This window comes from Fringilla coelebs, assembly GCF_963513975.1.
Source record: "Fringilla coelebs genome assembly, chromosome: 14".
Classification (NCBI taxonomy): domain Eukaryota; kingdom Metazoa; phylum Chordata; class Aves; order Passeriformes; family Fringillidae; genus Fringilla; species Fringilla coelebs.
The window spans coordinates 8,080,969-8,102,955 of record NC_140040.1 but is presented as its reverse complement, the minus strand read 5'-3'; the positions used below and the strand labels follow the sequence as shown (position 1 = coordinate 8,102,955).

At 43.4% G+C, this 21,987-nt stretch overlaps 1 protein-coding gene across 1 annotated transcript; it reads right to left on the bottom strand.

Annotated features, from left to right (window-relative positions):
• Positions 1-912: 912 nt before the first annotated feature.
• On the bottom strand, positions 913-19,580 carry BBS2 (Bardet-Biedl syndrome 2). Its single transcript, XM_084215427.1, has 17 exons — positions 19,365-19,580; positions 17,770-17,997; positions 17,271-17,396; positions 16,933-16,995; positions 14,712-14,789; positions 12,454-12,558; positions 11,530-11,616; positions 9,645-9,780; positions 7,646-7,785; positions 6,729-6,873; positions 5,982-6,153; positions 4,820-4,949; positions 4,097-4,228; positions 3,444-3,581; positions 2,872-2,984; positions 1,993-2,141; positions 913-1,334 (listed from the first exon to the last, which is right to left on the bottom strand). Exons 1-17 carry the CDS (start codon positions 19,479-19,481, stop codon positions 1,228-1,230), a joined length of 2,166 nt encoding a protein of 721 aa, XP_084071553.1. The 5' UTR covers positions 19,482-19,580; the 3' UTR covers positions 913-1,227.
• Between the last annotated feature and the right edge of the window lie 2,407 nt (positions 19,581-21,987).

Genomic DNA, 21,987 nt, shown 5'->3' with positions numbered 1-21,987 from the left:
GGAATAAAACATGTTGTGAGAATTACATTCCCCATTCAACTGGTCACACCATGCTCACCAGTGGCTCTGTAACAAAGGGTGTTGCTATTCAGTATTAGTTCAGTAGGGGCTCCTAAGAAAAACCAGTTAGAGGCCATGACTCCTTCTGACAGCCCCAAGAAGCCACCCAAGAACATCGAGATGGGCCAACTCCTCCCTGCCCACGTCACTAACACCATTGTATGGTGGCAAGAGTGATGCTGAGGCAGGAGCACTGGGGCCTAACCTCCATCCTGGGCAGGTTATTTTTAGCTTCCAAAAGAAATTTGCTTTGGCAGAGGTTCTAAAATACCTTTAGATCTGAGATAGAGCCTTACTGTAATATTTTAATTCAATTCTAAGAGATTACACAACTAAACAGGTTTCAGCCAGGAGCCAAGTCATTTTCCAATACCTTCTTTTGATCCCATTAAGTACTACCAGCTCTGCATGATTATGCACCAAGCTTGGGTGTGTAGTTTGTTTTTGTTGTTCCTGAAATGCACCCTTGCCCACCTCAGTATCTGCAGTTTTTCCAGCAGTAGCACAGAACCAGTAGCTAGAAGAAAAACTTTCTGCAGTCCAGGTGTGGGGAGAGTTCTGGATATGAAACAGACCACTTCCTACCTGCACAGATCATGGAACTGGATATCTGTCAAAGATCTTCTGGCTTAAGAGCCAGCAAGTTGTTATCTTTTGGTGGTTTTCATGCACTGCTCTGCAGTTTACCTAGAGAGCCACGCATCCCTGTGTGAAACCCCAGACTCTCCAGCACAGGAAGTTCAAGTGTAAAGGAACTATGCAGCAGAAATCAGAGAAGTTGTTTAGGCTGGGTTTTTTCAACACGTAAACTTAGCAGTAAACATCTCCCCAAGTAAATCAGAACAAAATCAGTCAAGCCAGTCTATGTTTTAATGGAAAAGACCAATGCCTTAACTACAAAATATATTTAAATACATAAATAAATTACTGTAATAAAAAATAACTGAACTTCTGTCTTACACAAATACCACAGCTGCACTTAAACTCTGATGCTCTCTTCATGGAGCTTTGGTCTGTGTAATATTTCTTACCTGACAACTTAACTACAGCAGTACCATTGTAATTACTTCGCCCTACAGTGCAGTAGGGGTCTGAATTAACTGCTTGTCACCCATTATCTGCTCAGTGCATGGAATCACTGCCTCTGCACAGCTGCTGCTCCTCTCCCTAAGAGGAGGCTGTTCCCACACGCATTATCCTGAACAGTGTGTTGAAGTTGTTGCTTCTTATTGCATCCCGACAAGCACTGATCACTTGTGTTTTAGGTTTGCCAACTGCAAGGAGGGAAAAAAAGGAAAAGAAAGGGAAAAAAAACCTCAGTTACAGAGTAAGAAACTGGTAAAAATACTTATTTGATCCAGGCTGAAAATTTTGGGGTTGCTTTCAAATGCTTTTTTAACACATGATGAATCACCACCTTTTTTCTAGTACATAAATAAAATCCTTTCTTTAAAGAAGAATCCCCTGTAGCTCTGTTTTATGAGAGTTTGTTGGAAGGGGAATGCTATAAACATACAAAAAAAGTACCTCCCTCACCAAAGACCTACAGGACTAATAATGCAGATAAAACAGTCCTGCTTGAGTTAGTAGTTGCTTTTTTTAAAACCAGAATCATAAACTAAGAACTGAAGTAATTCTAAAACCATTTTTAAAGTAATATGTTCAACAAAACTATAAATTTCTGCCTCATTCAGAAATGTGGAAATTATTTCAAATTGTTCTTTACAGAACTGTGATCCCAGATTATATGGGACACTCACAGTTGACTGTCACACATAATTGGCTATGACTAAAGAATGAAAGATTACTTCTACTAACTGAGTTTCAGGCCAAAAAGCCTGAAGTCACTTACCTAACCCAGGTGACCTCTGGGACATATGTGCCTCTCTGGGGGTCTGAGACTCCCCACTGCTTTCAAGAACACAGACTTACCCCGTAACCGCCCAGCCCTTTGGATTGCCTGATTCACAGCCTTCAGATTGTTCAACAGCTCTGTGTGATTGTTGCAACGAATTTTGTATTGATTTATTAAATCTCTGTTCAGGTCGTACAGCTCGCTGTACCGTGTCTTCATGTTTTTCCTGGGGAACAATCAGCCCAGTTATTTGCATCTCAGAGGACAAGAAAGTCATTCCTGGTTTGTCAATATAAAGATGTATCAAGACATGGTTATGTTGGCTACCAGAGTCCCCTGCATGTCTGCCAGCTACAAGACAACAGACTTGTCTAGACATGTTGGTAATACTCATTATTTTACTAAAAAAACCTGAACAGCCTATTTTTGCAGTTACTTTATCCTCAAGGCAAAGTGGAGGCACCACTTTCCCCAGTGAAAATACCACTGCCCTGCAGTAGCTTGGGCCTCTTTACTGCTGCTCTTCAGAGTAAAGCTCGAAATTAGCAGAAAACAGCAAATCAGTGTGAAAACTTGACACCAAACATTTCTTTCTTGCTGTTCTCAAAATTTCACACACCACAGATAGCTTTTCCTGCCTTCTTCCCTTAATGCATCTTTTCTAACATATCTCACCATCTTGAAGTAGATTCAAGCTGCTATACACTAAGCCCCTACCCTTGCCCTCTTGCCTTCCCCTGACTGGTTTTCTACCTAATGAACATGACAAGGTTCAAGGAGACCTCATGCTGAGACATCAAAGGTACAATTCTACATCAAAAGTAAAATTCTACATCAGAAAGTGTAACCAGGCAATCTTGTATCACACCAATGTTTTTCTGTGCCCTTTTCTTCCTGAAAAGCAAAGACTGGCCATTCTAATCCCCAAACACACAAACCATGAAGCAACTGCTCACATGTCTCCCAGGAGCCGGGCATCTTCCGCCTGGACCAGCATGCTGCGGATGAGGTTGGAGTACTCAGCCATGTCAGCAGTGAGCCTCTGATTCACTGCATGATGCTCATCCACCTGTCCAGGGCAAACAAGTCATGAGCAAGGGTCCTTGGCACCCTGGGCAAACAGGGTTAAGGCTAAACCTCAGCCCAGTACAATAGGAAACAACATCCCAACCCAACCAACCAGTATCCCTGACACTGTTCTCTTTCCCCTCACTCCCCACTGCTGGAGCAGCACCTTGGCCCCCCAAAAGGGTGAGCAGACTGAGATACACATCTCACATGCTGACCCAAAACCAGAGCTCAGTCTCCCAGACAACATATTTACTTTATTCTAAACAACCAACAGATTGGACCAAGGGCCTGTTCTACAGAACAAAAACAGACAGAAAGTGTCCCACAGAATATACAGCAGCCATTTTTTTGTAGGCTGATTTCCACAAAAAAGGTAAATTAGTTTAGAGATCCTCTCATAAAAAAAAACCTAGTGACTGCTTATCTGCCTACTCAGAAATGTCCAAAGCCTCCTCACCTTCACCAATACTTTCCGCAGCTCCTCAAAGTAGGCAGGAAAATCCGCTTCCACCTGCAAATCCTCAATGGCCAGGAAAGAGGCCATTGACTGAATAATGTCACCAGCTAGATCAATATCATCTGTTTTGATAGAAATCTGTCAGAAAGAAAAGGAAGCACTTCAGCACTCTTCCATGCCAGAACATCTGAAACTGCCCAGCAGTATTGCCTAACAACAGTTACCCACAATCAAAGCAGGTCCTTTAATCAAGATGGCATGGGCAAACTGTACAGCTTTCAGTAGACAAGAACACACTGATTTCAAAGGGGCTTTTATTCAGGTTTGGGATAGAGAGGCATCTGTGTACACAGGACAGGCAGAAGTTACAGGCAGCCTTTGTTCCTCACATTATGGCTCCTTGAAACCATTCTGTGAGAAAATAATTTGTCTCATTCCTAAAGATCCTCAGGCTAAGCAGTTTACTTCAGTAACAGGCCCTGGAATTTTACCCACCAACAGTAAACAGACACAGAAGTTTCCAAAAGCACGAGTACTTTCTCTGCCTGTTTAGTCATCCTTCACTTTTACTGCCTCCCACTGGCAGTATGGGTATACTGGTTTTACTGGAATACCATTGAAGGGCTGCTCCCCTTGTCCAGGGAGGTACTCACCTCTCCACCAGGCTTGATTTTGATGCAGAGCTGACCTGCATTACGAAGGGAAGTGAAGCAAACCTGAAAGGGAGCACTCTGGAACTCGGCATCCTCTGGCAGCAAGAAGCTCTGATTCAGCCACATAACGATCTTGCAAAAATAAAATTAAGAGCATCAGCCATCCCTTGTGTGTAAAGTCTGGGGAGCCACACAATGTCCCTGCAAATAATGTGCACCAGAACACTCTGTTCAGGGTACCACGGAAATTTCATTTACTAAATTTCATCCCATAACCCCATGTCATGAACTTCTTAGAATGAGGACAATTGAGTCCTGCACCAAAGCTGAATATTCCTAAAATAATCAAATCCAACAATCAAAGACTGCTATGAAACTGAGCCACTACCTGAGCACTGTGCTGCCTTTTTCCTGTTCTCTGCTCATTTACAAAATTCAACACTCACTACAGGTCTCCTGCTATCAGCAGGCACACAGCAAACAAGATAATATCTGAAACACCCTCTGATCTCAGTTCCTGCAGGAATTCCTGATGCTTAGAGTGCCCCAACTGAGTCACCTTTTAAAGACAGAAAAAAGTAGGGTTGTCTTGAAATACACAGACTCCAAAGGCCAGTACTGCAGCTCACTGCATAATTTCTCCTTTCTATTGGGAATCTCAAGCTGATTGCAAACCCTCCATCTATGCAAGACTTGAAACCAGGAAGAAGAGCAGAAACTCACCCTTTGTGGCCTCTCATTCATGGTACAGTTAACAAAGCTCAGGGGCTCTGTGGCCAAGTCTGAGCTGCTCAGGGCATACATGGAAAAGCGGGGAAGCTGTCTTGTCAACTCAAATACGTGGAACTGTGTGCTGCAAGCAACCCAACAGAAAAACAGAGAATTAATAACATAGCAGGATTCACCTATTGCAATGGTTCCTGGTTCTTTTTAGCTGGGGATTAACATCCACAGTTTTCAGTTACATAATCAGCTGCTTACTGCTTCCCCAGAAGAAACACTGAACCTTGGAAATTCCGGGCTTATCACGAGGTTGTATGATTCCTCTCCATTGCTGTCATTTTCAATAATCCTTCCACTGAAGTATACTCTCTAGGCTAATACATTAACAATTTTACTATATGATTGGGTATTTTCTTTACAAGGTCAGTGAAGTCTTATTAAAAGCAATAATAAAGGCAAATAGAGAAAACAGAAAGGGAATTCAGTCCCATACAATCTTTCTGTAGTGGGTGGCTAGCTCTCAAAATATGCCTCCCTATTCAGGGAAAGAATGCTGCCTCCTCAGGCACCAACAGCTCTGGCAGATGTGAGCAGGAAGAAAGCTGTTTTCAAGGGTATATGAAGAGACATTTTATTTCCTATGGAGAGATTTCTACGGGAGACTGGAAAAATGTTGTCTTGAAATCAAGCATGTGTTCCTTTCTATTTGCCCTGAAGCCAAATGGGTTCAAGGTTATTTTATAGCTTGAGAGAAAAGCTGTGTCTCCAGGCTCGCTCAAGTACTCCATCTAGAGCAGCCACGATCCAGGGCCCAGCCCCTTAGGGATGACAGGATAAGGGTCTCTGCATTTGTTGATTCCCTCCACACACCCACAGTAAGACATCTCCTGGAAAAATGTATATTCCTTCCCTAAAAGCAGAACCAGAACACAACAGATCACAGTGATTCCAGAGCATTTAGACTTTGTCTGGAAAAGAACTCAGTGCCACAGGTGCATCAATGCTTTTAAGAAAGCATCCCAGCTCTCCTTTGATTAAGACAGAGAAATAGGGCACCCAGGAATTAATGGTGCACTTCCCATGGGTCAAGCATGAAACCACATTATTGCTGTTTCCTGGTGGCACAGTTTGGAGACCAGCAGAGATCACACCACAAACTCACCTGTTTCGGTAACCCACAAAGGCTTTGATGTGCAAATCCACAGGGACATCTTTGGGTGGAGTAAGGGGAACACGAACACAGCCTGAGAGGTTCTGGAGACTGGGGTGGACCACATGGCTCTCTCCTTCAAATATGCCCTCAGCAAAGATCAGCACAGCACGGATGATTGTGTCTTAGCAACAGGAAGAAAAAGCAGTTCCCAAATTAAAAACTGTCCTCTGGCAACAAACCACCACTGTTTTCAAAATTAAGCATGTTCAACTCCTTACATCACTCCTCTGAATTGTTAAAATATCCCAGGTGACCAGGACTATCTAGACTTGACTGCATCCTCAGCATGCCTGGTGCAAGGTGAATTTGCTGTCTTGGGGTAATTCCAGTTTTGCATGTAAAGCCAGCTGAGATCCAGCTGCATTCATGCAACACCCACACTAATGCAGCTGTGGGTTGGTGTTTACAATCAACACAAGAAGCGCTGCAGGGATCACCAAGGCTGGTTTCACCCAAGTTAAATGTTAATTGCCTCAGAAAATAACACATAATAAGAAACAAATTCCATCAAACTCCTCTCCTCTAAGACCCATCCAAGGAACAAAGCTCGATTCAAAACTCTGTGAAAGGAAAGAAACCACAAAAGGGACGTTACAGACAATAAAGGGGAGACATTCAAATCACCAGCTAAATATAACTGAAAATTTGCATGATTTTACATGAAGTGAATATCAATGGTTGCAGGTTACCACTCACCATTTGTGGTGGAAATACACAGCTCCACATGGGCAGACTGGCTGTCAGAGCCCAGATTAACTGAGAGGGCTGTCTGGAGTTGGGTGTTTGCTGGAATCACACCCCTCTGCCCATCAGCTTCCTTCAACTGAGTGGTCAATTCAGCCTGTTACAAAACACATACCACCCATCAGTATCAGAATTTCAAGATTTTAATTCAAAAAAACCTAGAAAACATATACACAAGTCAGTTCTCTTTTCTTTCAGAGGAAGGTTGCATTACAGCAATTCTCAGATACTTCTAGATGGATTAGGCATGGAGCTGTGGACACTTGGGCTACAATATGTTTGAGTGCTTCACTGTGCATGGACCTCAGCTCTGTATGCAAACCTTTACTCAAAAAACACATCACATACAACAATTTTAAACAAAATCTTACAGAATTCCAAGCTCCTGCCATGGTGGTCATTTGCTGTTCAAAGATGAGTTTGCTCTTCCTTCAGACTATTTTTTGAAATGTTCACCATCAAGGTGCAAGTGTCATTTCTACATCCTGGCAGTGCTCTCTGCCCTCACCCAGTGACCTGATCCTCTAACACAATCCCCTCTGACTCTCGAGATGGCTTACGCACTGAAAGCTACAACTTTCAGTCATAAGCCAAAGCACAAGGCTGAAGGGAATACAGTTCTAAGCACAAGTGCTCTGGCAAGAGGAAGGAGCAAAGAAAGCATTATTAAAATACAAAAAGCAAGTTCTGAACTTGCACAGGGAGCAAGCCAAATGCAGAGGCAGGAGCCCCCAGCAGACAATCTCACTGCATCTTGACAAGCTACAGCTCTGACTTGTCTGGACTGCCCCACAACCGCTTCCCAGGTTACTCTGGATTTATACCAACACCAAGGTGTGTTTTGGCCCTACACATTATTTAAGCAGTACCTTTGCATTTTCCTCATAATTTTTCAATTCCAGCAGAAGATTTTGTTTCTTTTGACTAAGTTCTCGGATAAGATCCTGCTCAGCACTTGTATCCATTAGGTTCCCTTTCATTTCCTCCCCTCCTGGCAGATAGCCTCGGACTGTACAAAAACAAAACATAGCTCATTTCAGCAAAGACTTCAACGGCCTGCCCAGAACTTCAGTTTCTGTTACATTACTCCTTTGTACCATCTCTGCAGCTCTGATCTCCAGCTAGTACTATTCAGCTGAAAACCTGAGCACTGTTTTAGACCCATAATCTCTCACTTTCTTGGTGACTGAGGCAAGAGAACCGCATATTTTAAAAAAAAAAAAAAAGGTGAATTTCCAACCTGTCTTTAAGCTGTACTCACCTGACCAGACAAGTGCAGCACCCAGTCCTTTTACAAGAGGATTCCCACTGCAATCATTCTTTAAGGTGCTTGGGCAAGTCTACAATTATGCAAAATTAATAAAATGTGTACCTGGATTTCTAGAGCCGGCCAGAGGGGTTGTTGCTGTCTGGAAGTGGCTGTAAGTCACTGTTAATCAGCCAGTAAACGAGATTCACCCACATTAGCTTTTCCCCAAATCAAGGGATACTTCACTTCAAGGGGTAAGACTTGTTTCCCAGTAGCCCAGTAGAGCATAGAGTTATGGAAATACCTCTAACTGTCAGTGGAGACAGAGGACCTGAACAGGTGATGAGACAACTTTCATTTTACTACAAGGCTGTGCACTCTGACTGCAGCTCTGACAATGAAAGCCAGGGACAAAAACCTTTTACCTGCCTGACTGCAAATGACTGCTGCCCTCTAAAAAGTTGCATGCAACTTGAAATCATTCAGCTTGCACACTTCCCTCCAATGAAAGGACACACTTTATTATTTCTGAGTGAATCATTCATTTAAAATGAGAGCAAGACAAAAACCACTGCAACATAGGACAACACCTCATGTGAAAGGATGCTGGTCCCAAACAGAACTGTAATAACATTCTCTATATAAGCCCAGCCACACTAATTACTAAGGCCTAAAGGGATCCCCATCGTGCAAGGCTTGTCTGCAATGGACACATCAGAAAAGGATGATCATGTTCATGATACCAACCTACACAACTCTGCTAGGACAAGGCTCCCCAGAACTGCTTACAAGGCTCCCCTTCCATAAGCTTGGGAAAAAAGTTTATAAGCTGTAGCCCAAATGCAGCAAATCCCCACAGCCTGTGATTAAGACAGTCAGCAAAACACACTGCTATTTAACAAGGACAGGCTTTTGTTTCAAATGGGTTGTGCCAGACCTGCTTGTCTCAGGCCACTGACGCCAAGGAGTCGGATAATCACACCAGTGTCTTTCCTGGAGCCATCCCTGTAATTCATACTGAGCTTATTTAAATCATCTGTGATCATATTCATTTCCACTCACAATAACGAGGTCTGACTTCTTGAATGCATGGTGGGATAAATCCACCAGTTCTCCAGTCTCAGGATAGCATTTTGCAGGAAACAAAGCACTGTTAACATCTAAAATTTCTAATATAAAAACTCTTCATCTGCACAAGAAAACCAAAACACACAGCCCCTTAGCTCTTTAAACACCTTTACCTACTGTAAAGCGGCCAAAGAATTAAAACACAGAAAAAAGATTTCCTATACATACATCTATTATAATGTAGCCTGAAGAACCAGAGTCTGTACTGAATATCATTATCTTTGCATTAGGATGGGGTTTCTTCCATTAGACAAATGAATTTTGATGGTTTCTTGGATCATAATGAAACACATGCTGATTCTCACAGAAAAAGCAATATTCAAAATCCTGTTTGCAGATAGCGTAACTCAAAATTCCCTTAACTGCACATAAAGCAAAGGGAATTTGGCACACAAAACGTTGGAACCAAAACAATGTTTAGCTAATCTGATATGATGTGATGTGCCTGATATTGCTGTGTATTGCGTTAATATCATTAACAATGCTTTTACCTTCACCATCAATTGAGCAGCAGATTAGCTGGGTGCTCCCATCCATTCTGTAATCCCCCTCCACCAGTCCTGCAATTGAGGAAGCAAAGTTGTCCTTAAAGATGACCTCCCCGGTCCGGTCACTGCGTGCATCAACCTGGAAAAACAAAAAGTTCCAAGCCTCAGCATGAAGAGAAAAGCCAACTCTAAATGCCATACTCTGAGCTGTTAGCTGAAAGCCAGCTCTGCTCACAGAACTGTAGGGGAAGTTGCAGCTCTGCTCATCCAAACACCACACATGAAAAAAGTTCTATCAAGAAATGACCTCTAGGCAGACTCTAGAAGGAGCTAGAAGGAACTTCTCTTCAAAGATGCTTCCCTAAGTTACAAAACTAAAAAAGGAAGGAAATAAAAGGAACTGCAAATCTGCACTGGAAAGGTTATGCACATATGATGCAGCAATGATGGGACTAAACCAGAAATAACTTCAATGCAATATTTACAACCTCTCATCTCAGCTGCAGCCCTTGTGTGGTGAATTATTTTTATACACAAATACCACAACCTTCAATTATCTTTCATTCGATAAGAAGGGTGAGCTGGGCTCAGTTCCATGCACTGTGTAATTTCACAGGTCACAGCATTACTCTTTCTAGGAGTTATGGACTGTTTCAAACCAACAAATTGGGTAGAGACTATCAGTGGAAAAGAACAGGAGCAAAGCAAGGAGAGGTTCTCTGTTGCTGTGAAGCTCGGTAAAGAAAGATGCAGGGCACACATTTATGGAGCAAAGAGGAAAGATCCTGGTTTATTCACACATTTCTTTATATAGAGTTTTTAAACCCTGTCTAGCCCCAGTTGGGCAGTAACAAGTTGTTACCCTGTATAGATTGCTCATCAATCCACTGGTGTGTACGCGCAGAATGAGTTGTTTGTGACATACAGTTTTCATTTTCCTGCCTAATGGTGTAAAAACAGTTTATACAGGTGGCTAGAGTTTTTCACAGTCCTAGAGTTCTTTCTCAGGGAAAGCAAGTTGTTTTCTACAGTCCTAGAGTCCTTTCTCAAGGAAAACAAGTTGTTTTTCACTGCTGCAGGACTCTGTTCTCACGAAGAGCTGTCAGCTTTCTCACGGCTTCTGTCAGCTGGAGTCAGGATTCAGTTTGTAAGACCTCTGGCCTGCTGTTTCACCACAGCAGCTCTCTCTCTGACAATGTTACACATCTAATCCAACGTAAGTTACAACACATCAGGGCTCCAGACTGCCAGTCTGATATGAAGTTATTAAAGTGCCGCAGGCTAATGACAGTAATAAGAGGTGTGAAGAAAAAAGCACAGCTTTACAGAAAAACCTGGCAAGCTGCATCCAGGAGAGATGTGGCAGTTAAAACAGTCATTTCTGGCAAAGGGGAATACCAAGGAACAGGCTTAAAAGACTAAAACTGAGCTGTATAGAATGCCTCTACATAAAATGAAATAAATGCTTGATTAATCCTGCCACAGTCAAGACTGACGCTGCTCTCCTGTTACATAACTGCTTTGTCTTCCCTGTGGTTTGGGAACATTCAGAACACACTGCAGAGGATTATTCACGTGTCCTCAAGACACACCTGAATAGAGACGCTCAAGAACTCCAGGATGTGGCATATGATCTCTGCTGCCATGGAAACAACTTGCCACACCTTAGCAATTGACTCTGAGCTAAGCAGGGGAAGCAGCTTTTCTCTGATCTTGCATTTGGCACAAGACTCACAAGACAAACTAGGTTTATTGCAATAGATCTGCAGTGCTCAGGTTTCTAAGTCTTTTTCATTTTTTGGTTGTTGTTCATCAGATAACTTAACAGCTTTGTTCAAACACAGCCCCCATATCTACAGCTCCTCATTTTCCCCCTGTATAAACTCACCTTCCCATTAGACCAGCCAGTGATCAACTCACACACTCCATCAGAGTTCAGGTCAAATGCATGTATGCTCATTGCTTGGTTTTTTGACTGAGGGCAGAAAATAAAGAACAAATTAAGCTTGGGTATGTTCTCTAAACTTCACATGCTTGCCATTGCAAAACACTGGACTATGAGACTACAGAGAGTACAGAAAGGAGTACAACTTAACAGGAAGTTTCAGCATCACTAAGGTCACAGATACATGTGACATCTTAGCCCTTGCACTACTAATCTAGTACACTGCTTTTCAAGGACCTGATAGTTCCTTTATATTCATTTCCATCCAAGCAGATGATTAGAACTCACAAAAACAAAGTGCAAAAAACCGAATCCTCTAGGAAACAGGGCCTCAACATGGTCATAAAATTAGACTACTGAGGACAGCCATGAGCCTCTTCCTGCCACCTCTCAAGGAGTCTTCTTATTACTATTAAATATACTGTTCTGTTTTATATTAAGAATATCAAAATGAGCATCAGGAAAGGATCTTGTCAAACTGATTTGCTGGAGCAGGAAATTGCTATTGATGAGAAAAATTAACCTTGAACATAGACAACGCAGGATTTCAGCTTCTGAAAAAGTTTATTGATTCAAACAGAGGATTTTCTAACTCAAATGTCTCTTGCTAAGCTGAAGAATCCTTAGTTGTATGGTTGTATCCCTGTTGTTTAAACCACCACCAACAGCCCAAAAGTACTGCACGAACTGACCTGGTATTTTATATGAACCTATAAAAACAGGTAGATTTTGTAAGAACAAAATTAAATTAAGTTCTCTGCTCAGCAAAGTTCACCTAAGGGTAACATCAGAATGACCTGGAATTAGATACCAAGTCTCCAGGCAGCCTTCAAGCTTCCAGTGATGATACTCCAACCAGGGACTAACCTTAATCCTCCAGTAGCGCGCTGCCTTGTTGTAAACTCCCACGGTGCCATTGGCAAGAGCGTAGCCAAAGCGACTGCCATACATGGGGCTAAGGGCAGTGATGGTCTGCAGGGGAAAGGAGGGAGAGACAGGACACAGGAGTGAGAACTTCACTTAACAAGGAACAGGCTATAGATCTGTCATATGAGTCCTACATTTCTTAAATGCTAAGTAAGTCTGTTGTAGGAAGCACTGAGTACTGAAGTAACAACTTTTAAGAATCAGTCTGAAATCACTGAAGGCCTTGGAGGATTTCCTCACACAAGCTGTATTTCCAGTGTTAGGACACACTTCAGCAAGGATTGCAGAACTGCCCTCAAACTGTGTACTTTGACCAGCTATTTCCTACCACAGACAGCAAAACAACTGCTCATAGGATTCTTGTGGTCATCAGTGCTAACACACTATCATTGAGAAACTACACACAATATTCCTTAAGCTTAAGGAGCTGATGATGCCAAAGGTTCAACTTGTCTGGGTTAGGAAAGCCCCAGGGATATTACTGGCAGAAAATGTTTGCGCAGTACTAGTAAGATAAAAACTGCCACAGTTGGACTTCTTTGGAACACAACTTCTTTGGAACCAGCCTAGGTGTCCTACCTGAATAAGCTCTGGAGAAAGACCTTAGAGTCATAACTTGGCCTGTTTCTCACTCCTTTTAAAACCCATTCCTCATTGAGCTAAGGTTCTCAGCACTTGGAAATGCAGGTTTTTCCACACACTGAGACTAGAGATTTTAATGTCAGGAGCAACAACTGCAATCATCTGTCTGGTCCTCTGTACAATGTAGCACAGGAGACTTCCTGCAATTAAATTCTCCCCCAACACTTTATCTAAACTCATCTGACTGTGCCCCTTGGATGTTTTACCACAAAACTTTGTTTCCAAACCCTTTAGTCCTTCCTCTCACAATCTTCTGCCAAGTCTTTCGTAAGTATCAAACTAAATTACAAGCACCCAGTAAGGACAGAAGACCACAGCAACAGTCAGAAACTCAAAGATAACAATAAACCCAAATTTATTCTCCATTTATAAGAGTCACAACAGTCTACAGTTCCAGTTTCACAAGAGAAAGTGATGAAACACAGAAAATGAAAACTACCCAAGGCTTCCAAACCAAACATAATGTACAAAGACACTGTTCCCTGAATTTATCTTCCTGAAAAGAAAGGTTTAGGTTCTGCTGAGTCCCTTTATGATAGAACAGTAGAACCATAACAGGCCTCCTATAACTGCAGGTGTAAACCTAAAACAATTCTACTGAGGATCTGGAAATAAATCCCACTTGAGAGTGATAGAACTTAGCAACCCTTTAACTAGAAATATCTAATGACCAGACTAGCCACTAGCACAGAGAGCAAGACATATTACAGGCCCAGTTCTAATTGCAGTGATAGCAACAACCTCCTTTTCCAGAACAGTGCCTGGCTTTGTCTTTAATAGCTCTTCATAAGTGGTTTATTAGCTAAGCCTTTCAGTCCCATCTTGGGCAGCAGGGAGGCCTCAGATCTTAAAGGACAAAGGTCTGTGACCTGACTCTACCTTGGCTGCAGAAGGGCTGTGAGAAGACTGAGAACACTTCTAAATGCAGTGATAAGGATATTTTACTCCCTTCCTAGAAACCAAAATCAGTGGGCATCTTCTCTCAGTTCTTAAGCTAAACAGCAACTCCTACAGCTACTCCTATCCCTCTATAAACATATCTGCCCCCATACCATACTTTAGTCACCACAGCTCGTTTTATATAGCCAGTGCGTTACTCCAATTGCAACAATCTTCCAGTTTTGCCTGGGCATCCCCCTTCTACCCTGCCATGCACTGTCTGGATATACACACAGGGACAAGTTACATCATCATGACTGCATCAAAAACATTTGAGGAAAACTGCAGAAGACATCCTTTTACTCAGAGGACACTAAGAGCTTCAATCACAATCCAGCAACCTTAATCAGCCTTGCACAGGCTCCTGACTGTCAGCCAAGAACAGTCATTTTTCTTGGTGGGGTGACAGATTTATAAATAAACAAAGCAAAAGCCCCCTTAATAACGAAAGACATTATTAAACTCAAACTTTCACAGTTCCAGCAGAGTAGATACTGTGCCAAATAGTTAAGTAATTACTTAACTACACAATAAATCTGAACCAGAGAAGCTTTAGAGTACACAACACTTTCAGCTCTGTCAGCAACTATAATAAACATTAACCAGAAATAATTTACCTCTGTCTCTGACATTTCTGCCACAATCTCATCCTCTTTAAATACACGGATGTCAAAATCTTCAGAGCCAACAAGAAGCTGAAAAAAAACCAGTGCTTCTTAAAAATAATTATTCAAGCTTTTCCTGTTTCCTAGTTCACCAGGTACAAGGCATTAACTGGAAAGGAGCCCAGTGGAAAAGTTCGTACTGAAGACCATGACAATTGTCAGGTTCTCTTTTTCAAATTGAGAAACGAAGGAACAGATCTGCCCAGTGCCTTGTCCACAAAGTCATCCATCAAATCAATGAAAAACAGAATTACAAATCCAAGTCTAAAACCTGGTAGTACTTTTCCCCACTAAAACCCATGAGCCTTTCATCTTTACTTGGCAAAAGAGATACAAATCCATAACAAAGTTGGATTTTTAAAAATATTAAAGGCTTGTTTTCTTCCCAAGTAAAGATGCTTCAGATTATGTCAACCTAAATCATACCAAGCTAAGTCTGCTGCAGCTAGTGAACTTATTTGTAACAATTAACATATTCAAGAAGCATAGATTTCTTGATGAAGTTGCAACCACCAGCAAAAAGCAACCAAATAAAAGCACACAATCCTGAAACAATTACTGGTGATGCTGTGTTTTCCAGAGGTGCCTAGATTTTTTTTGTTAGTTTGATTCACCCCATCCACCTCAGTGACTTCCATTCCATTGGACAGAAATTTGAAAGAGCGAGTCAAAGTTCTGCCCCACAAGTCTTCTGCTAGATGGCAGAAAGCAACCTTCATCAATCCAAAATCCTGAGGAAGGCAGTGACAAGTTAGTTCTGTTAGCAACTAAAAGTATACTCATGCAGTTTTTAAAATCAGTAAATTTTAAATGTAAACTTGTTTTTACTGGGGCGGAAAGAACAGAAATGAAGCTAACACAGTCATTTTCCAGGTAAGACACAAAGTGATAATTTAGGAAGCTTCTTCTTGCATTTTCTCAGAATTTCAGTTTTAAACCAGAGGCAGTTTCACAAAAGCCACAAATAAAAGTAAATAAATAAGTAAAAACCCTTTAAAATCACCTAGATAATTAAGATCAAAAAGAACCCTGAAAACATCTCAGTAAATGCACGTTGGAGTAACTGGCCCAACAAGTTAGTCAGATATTGTATCCAGCTCTACTCAGCCCAAAGTAGCACCAACTGCCGAGAACTTCTATCAAACAGAAAAATATAGCAAAACCCACTTAAAAGCACAAGTGGAAACCATTTGCAATTAGTGTCATAGATCAGTTTCCCGGTTTCTGAATCCCTAGATACTGTCTCCAGTTCCTATAAACACCTCTCAGCACATGAAAAAAATACAAAGAGGAGCTGTGCAGAAATTGATTTGAAAATTTGAAACCATTTCACTTCCTAAAGATATCAATCAAGCAGGGCCTGTATCAGTTTAGTGCTTATAAAAAACACATGAAACTGTCAAGCCCTTTACCCATCAGTATTACATAGTCCAATTGGATATTCCAAATGAGGACTTTTCAGGAACTAAACAAAGAAGCCCAAGTAATTATGTTTAAAGTCTTAAGACAAATGACAAAAGTAAGTATTTTTAGCATAATGATTTAACTTCATATTGATTTGCATCTGGTGTATACTAGGAAGCTATTACTCTTCTTTAAGATTCATATTCAGAAGCACAGTTTTTCATTTGGGATGAAGAAACATTTCCAAAAGAGAATGCCATACAAATTCACAATTTCACCAATCTCTTTTAGCCTGCACAATCAGAATGGCAGCTGTTTCCTGTTGTTTGTCTCACATCATTATCAGCAAGATGTGTGTCACAAGCTATTGTCATTTTAAATCAGCAAAGCAAAGAGTATTTCATTTCCCTGTGTCCTTACAAGGAAACAGAAGGGCTGGATGTGAAGACAGATTTTTCGATTTTACCAAGTGTAAGTGAAGCTCTTCAAAAGAATAGCTTTCTAAAAGTTCACTTTTATATGTAAGCTTGCAAGTTACTTCTCTGAAATTTAAAAAAGTCCATAAGCATATTCAAGAAATACCACTGAAATAGATGCCTTGCCAACTGATGATCACAGACATTTCACTGTATTGCTCCTGGCATAAAGAAAAATGAGAAACTTTAACTGGTGATGTGAGTCAGTTGTATTTGAAAATCTAAGTTTTTTTATAATCATTTCACTACAAGACCACAAGAACAGCTGAATTCATGTGTAAATGGTTACAAACCTCAGTTTTTCCATCATCATCAAAGTCACACAGCGCTAATGAACGAACATTGTCTCCAGTAACCTGCAAAGAGAAGGACAGTACTCAGTGATGGTCATAGCTGTCAGAAGCTGAATTATTTTTATTATCTCAACTGCAAAAGAGCAACTGACACAATCAGTGTTCAAGTAACATCAGAGTGCACTGAATATATGGCCAAAATACAGTTTCAGGCCTGAGATAAATTAAGAACAATCAACAACCAAATTAACAGTTACCATATTAAAAGAAAATCAGGATGATTTAGTGCCATTGAAAGAATCTTCTAATAACATCAAAACTATTATGCATGGCCTTACTGTCCAAAAACGGTCATTTCCTTCATAATCAAAGCCCTGCAGGGCACAGTTTCCACCAATAATAGCAAGTGGAGGTGCAATATCTCCCAGCTTCCCAAGAACTATTGCATTGGCTCCATCAGAAACCTGCATTAAAGGAAAAGAAACAGGAGACAATAGTACATCAGACCACACAAGTGAAGAAGAGAGCTTCCAGCATTATCACTGTCAGTTTAGCTGAGCTCTGAATGCCTATTTTTTTTTTAAGTTGGTCTTGCTAGGTGATGGGACATATGAATGCAATGTATATCTGTACATGTGAGTGTAAATTTTCATATATTAATTTTGAAATACTGCAGATATTCTAGAGACAAAACAGTCTGAATATAGCAGTAGGAATAATGCATAGCATAGACACATAATTAGTTGACAAAGTAATGTAAAAACTGTAATCTTTACAATTCAAAGAAACAGAAAATTATGGAGATACTAAAAGAAGCAGACATTAAAATCAACTTGCCTCTTTGTAAAACAAATCTGAGTTGTTGTACACATCATAAGCCAATAAATTAGTCTGTGTTCCAACCAGAAGACAATCATAACCAAGCTGAGGGTTCAGCACCCCCGAAGTCAGACAAGTGATCCCTTGATTAATGTTCAGAAGAGAAATGTCTGCATCTTGGTTACTTTGCACCATTCGGTTTGTGTTTATTCTCTGTGCTCGGGCATGAGGATTGTGAATAAAAACCTGTAGAAACAAAGATATAAATATTAATACAACACGTATCTGTTTGTATACAAACAGTAAAGACTATTGTTTGGATAACAACTGTGATGGGGAAAAAGACATTCACTCAAGCTAAATGAGGACAAAAGACTGGGGGTTTTACTGACAATAGTATTCCTCACAGGTGTTCTTCAAACTGTACTAGAGAAAAGGAAATTGCAGGAGAAACAGTGCTCTGGCCAGTGGGCTTGCAACATCATTGCTTTGTTTGTTTCTGAAAATGACAACTGACAAGTCTCTGGAGTAAGGCAAAAATAGGAAACTAAAGGGAGCAACAACAAACTAAACAAATTACCTCCAGCTTGTAGCAGTATTTGCAAAACATCCCAAACATTTAAGACAATTTACCTGGTACATATCTGTAACCTCCATCTGTAGGTGAACAAGGTTAATTTTAAAAGGATGAATGATAAATATGGTTTTACTTTCACTGACCAATGCTCAGTCACTGTAATTGCCTGGAGCCAAGTCAGAGGCTCAACAGTTTGCTTTCTGGTTGTGCAGTCTGTCCCTCAGACAAGCCCTTGTTCTATGCTGTTCCTAAAGGTGCCAAAAAGAAATTAATAATGCTGGGAAACATCACAGATGAATCCGCTTTGTATTCACAACCTAAGTGCCTCTGTGGGTTTATGCTTCAACCTATTATGCTTTATTAGTCAGGTTGGACTTAATCCTGTTTTGTTTATGTTTCTAACTCAAACAGAGCACACAGGATGCTCTCTGTTCCCGTCAGGCTGTTTGTGCATCACCCACAGAAACCTCAGCCCCGTTATCAGCACAGAGCTTGGTTTGTAACAGTGCCAAGGCTCACTGCTCTGAGAACTGCAGGATAAAACCCGTGGCTTCAAAAAATCCCGCTGTCTGCTAGAAAATGTAAGTTTCCGTGGCAACTTGGGTTTGTAAACTGGTTCAGGCTGGAAGAAGCCACAGAAGTCACCCAGTCCAACCTCCTGCTCCAACAACGTCCCTCCAGAGCGTGTTACTCCAGATTGTGCCTAGACAGCTTCTGAATTTCCCCAGGGCTGGAGACTCCACAGCCTCTCTGGGCACCTCTGCTACTGCTCCATTTCGTCACCTGCTATTAATGTCTGCGAGCTCCCTGCTGCAGCAGAGCGGAGCTTCGAGCATCGCGTCCCCGTGTCCGCACGCAGCTCGAGCGCCCGGGCCGCGGGTCTGCGCAGGGCGAGGGGAACGAGCCCCCAGCCCTGCCTCGGCTCGGCCCTGGCAGGGGAGCTGGCGGGGTTAGCGCGGCTTCCGCGGCGGCCGCCGGGGCTGCTCGGCCGGGCCAGGCCGCGCCGCAGCCGCCGGGGCTGCTCCTGCCCCGTTACCTTGCCCGCTTGCGTGGCGGCCGCCAGGCAGGGGTGCGTCCCGTCGTACCGGCCCAGCGCCACCATGCGGGGCAGGATCTTGTGGTTGAGCTTCAGCGTGAACACGGGCACCAACATGATGGGCGAGGGGCCGCGGGGCGGGGCGGGGCACGCCGGGGGAAGCCGGGCTTGGCCGGGCCGCGGGGCCACCGCCGGACGCGGATCCGCCCGCACCGGCACCGGCACCGGCACGGCACGCGCGCACGCGCAGGCGCCGCGTCAGCGGGAGGGGCGCGGCCCGAGGGGCGGCCGCAGGGGGGCGCTGTGGGGCCGGGCCGGGGAGGGGAGGGGGGGCGCTGTTGATCTGAGGGGGGAGACCGGGGGGACCGCGGGCGGTGGGGGAGATGGGACCGGGAAACAGGGCAGAGGGACCGGGGGCAGTGGGGGAGATGGGACCGGGGAGCAGGGCAGAGGGACCGGGGGCAGTGGGGGAGATGGGACCGGGGAGCAGGGCAGAGGGACCGGGGGCAGTGGGGGAGATGGGACCGGGGAGCAGGGCAGAGGGACCGCGGGCGGTGGGGGAGATGGGCTAGGACTGCGGGGCAGCTGCAAAGGTCAGAGGTGAACTGAAGTGTAGGACTGGAGAAGGTGGTGGGCACTGACAGAGATACGGGGAGGTGGGGGGGTGCAAGTGGGGATATTTGAGTGCATCTGGGAGAGCTGGGGTGGGATTAGGGGGCCAGGAGGGCATCTGCAGAGGTCAGAAGAGCCGAGAGGCAGTTTGGGATGCAGGGGCAGCTAGGGGAGGTGGGGGTGAGCTGGCTGTGTGGAACTAGGGGAGGCATTTGTACAGGTCAGGAGAACTGGGGGAGCGACTGGAGGTACTGGGAGCGACTGGGGACAGGAGGATAGAGGCAATGGCCCCCCTGGGCAGCCGCAGTGGCCTCCAAGACCCACATTGCCATCTCAGTCCCAGCTTCTCTGCAGGGCCAGCACCCAGGTGGGGCCAAGGGCTGTCCCCTCTCTGTCCCCACTGCCCTCACTTCACCCTTTGCTGCCTGCTGGCTGCCACGCACACCCTTACTCACACCTTGCCAGGAGTATCTCCAACTGAGAGATCTCCACGTAAAACCCAACCCAGAGTTAAAATGTCCCATGAAGTCAAAAGCACAGCCTCAGAACATCATTACTGCTGCTTTGTGGGATTGTGCACTGGATCCTACAGAATCCAGCCATTGGGGCACTGGGAGGAGGTTGGAGATGAGAGAAACAGGGCAAACCCTCACAGAGCCACAGTGTAAACACTGATGCTGGTCCCCGTCCTGGAGTGGATTTTGGTATACAGACCCTCATGGATCTCCCTGCAGTGCCCACTCTCTGCCCAGACACAGGCTGCATAGGGAAACCCTGGCTCAAGGTCATGACTTTAGAAATTCTTAAGTTTTTTTATGCTTCAGCAATATTTTAACATGATAACCCTCCTGGGGTGCTGTAAATAGACGGTGCTCTCTGACAGTGCCTGAATCCATCAGCTGCACTGGGACATTATCACCTCCATCCCAGCAAGAAGCAGATTTGGAAGAGGATGCACTGGAAAAACAGCTCTTCCTTCCCTGCAAAGGCCACTGGTTTGAGGCACAGATCCATTTATTTCTAGGAGAGCTGGCAGACACATCTCAGTTGGCATTTCCTTGTGCATTGGCCAAGCCCTGGCCGGCAGCAGCGTCCCTGCCCTGCATGCGAAGGAGAGCTCTAAAAAGCAGCACTCAAGCAGGGACCGTGCAATTCTGAATGTGATGACCTCCTTTTCCTCTTCTTTAAATTGTTTTTACCAAGGTTCTCTGGCACTTCTATCAATGTGCCATTATACTTGTGGATAAGGAGGCAGCAATCACATGCAGCATTTTAAGGAGGGTGTTTTTTCCCTCTGTGGCTCTGTTTGGGGTGAGCGTGGATGTCAGTGCCAGCTGTGCAGTGGGTCCCCCTCCCTCCTGCTGGTTTGGGTACCAGAGCACAAAGGCAAAATGCTGGCATGAACTCAGGCACGCAATGGGGTGTTGCTCTAGGCCAGCAAACACCACTGTCCTCACAGGGAAAATCGCAAAATTCTAGAATAGTTTGGCTTGGAAAGGACATTAAAGATCATCCAGTTCCAACCCCCAGCTCCTCTCCCAGCAGTGCTGAGCGTTGCTCTTCCAGGCTCTTCAATCCCAACCAAGCAAAATGGGGGGAAAACTGAGCTTACAGACCTTTTTAAGCTGGTAAAATTGTAAATAGATGGAAATTTCAACTTCTTGCTAAATATGTATGATTGGAGCTGTAAATATTATTTTGAATCACTAATTATGGTATTGGGTTTGGCACGTCTGCAACACAATTAAATTACAGCTGCCACTTTGAATCAGCTGGCTCTGAAACTCTTAATATTGAAATCGTGGCTTTTAACATTCATTTCCCTTTGTTTGAAAGCCCATCATCTATAAAATTAAATTAGATCTATTTATAAATAAAATAATAAAAAATAATAAAATTTATTTACTTTCAAAGGTGCAGCATCCAGTCCTGGATCCTGAGCAGTGCTCAGGACAGGGGTCCTTCCCTTTTGCAACTTTTACCAGGGGGGAAAACTCATAAAATCCTCACT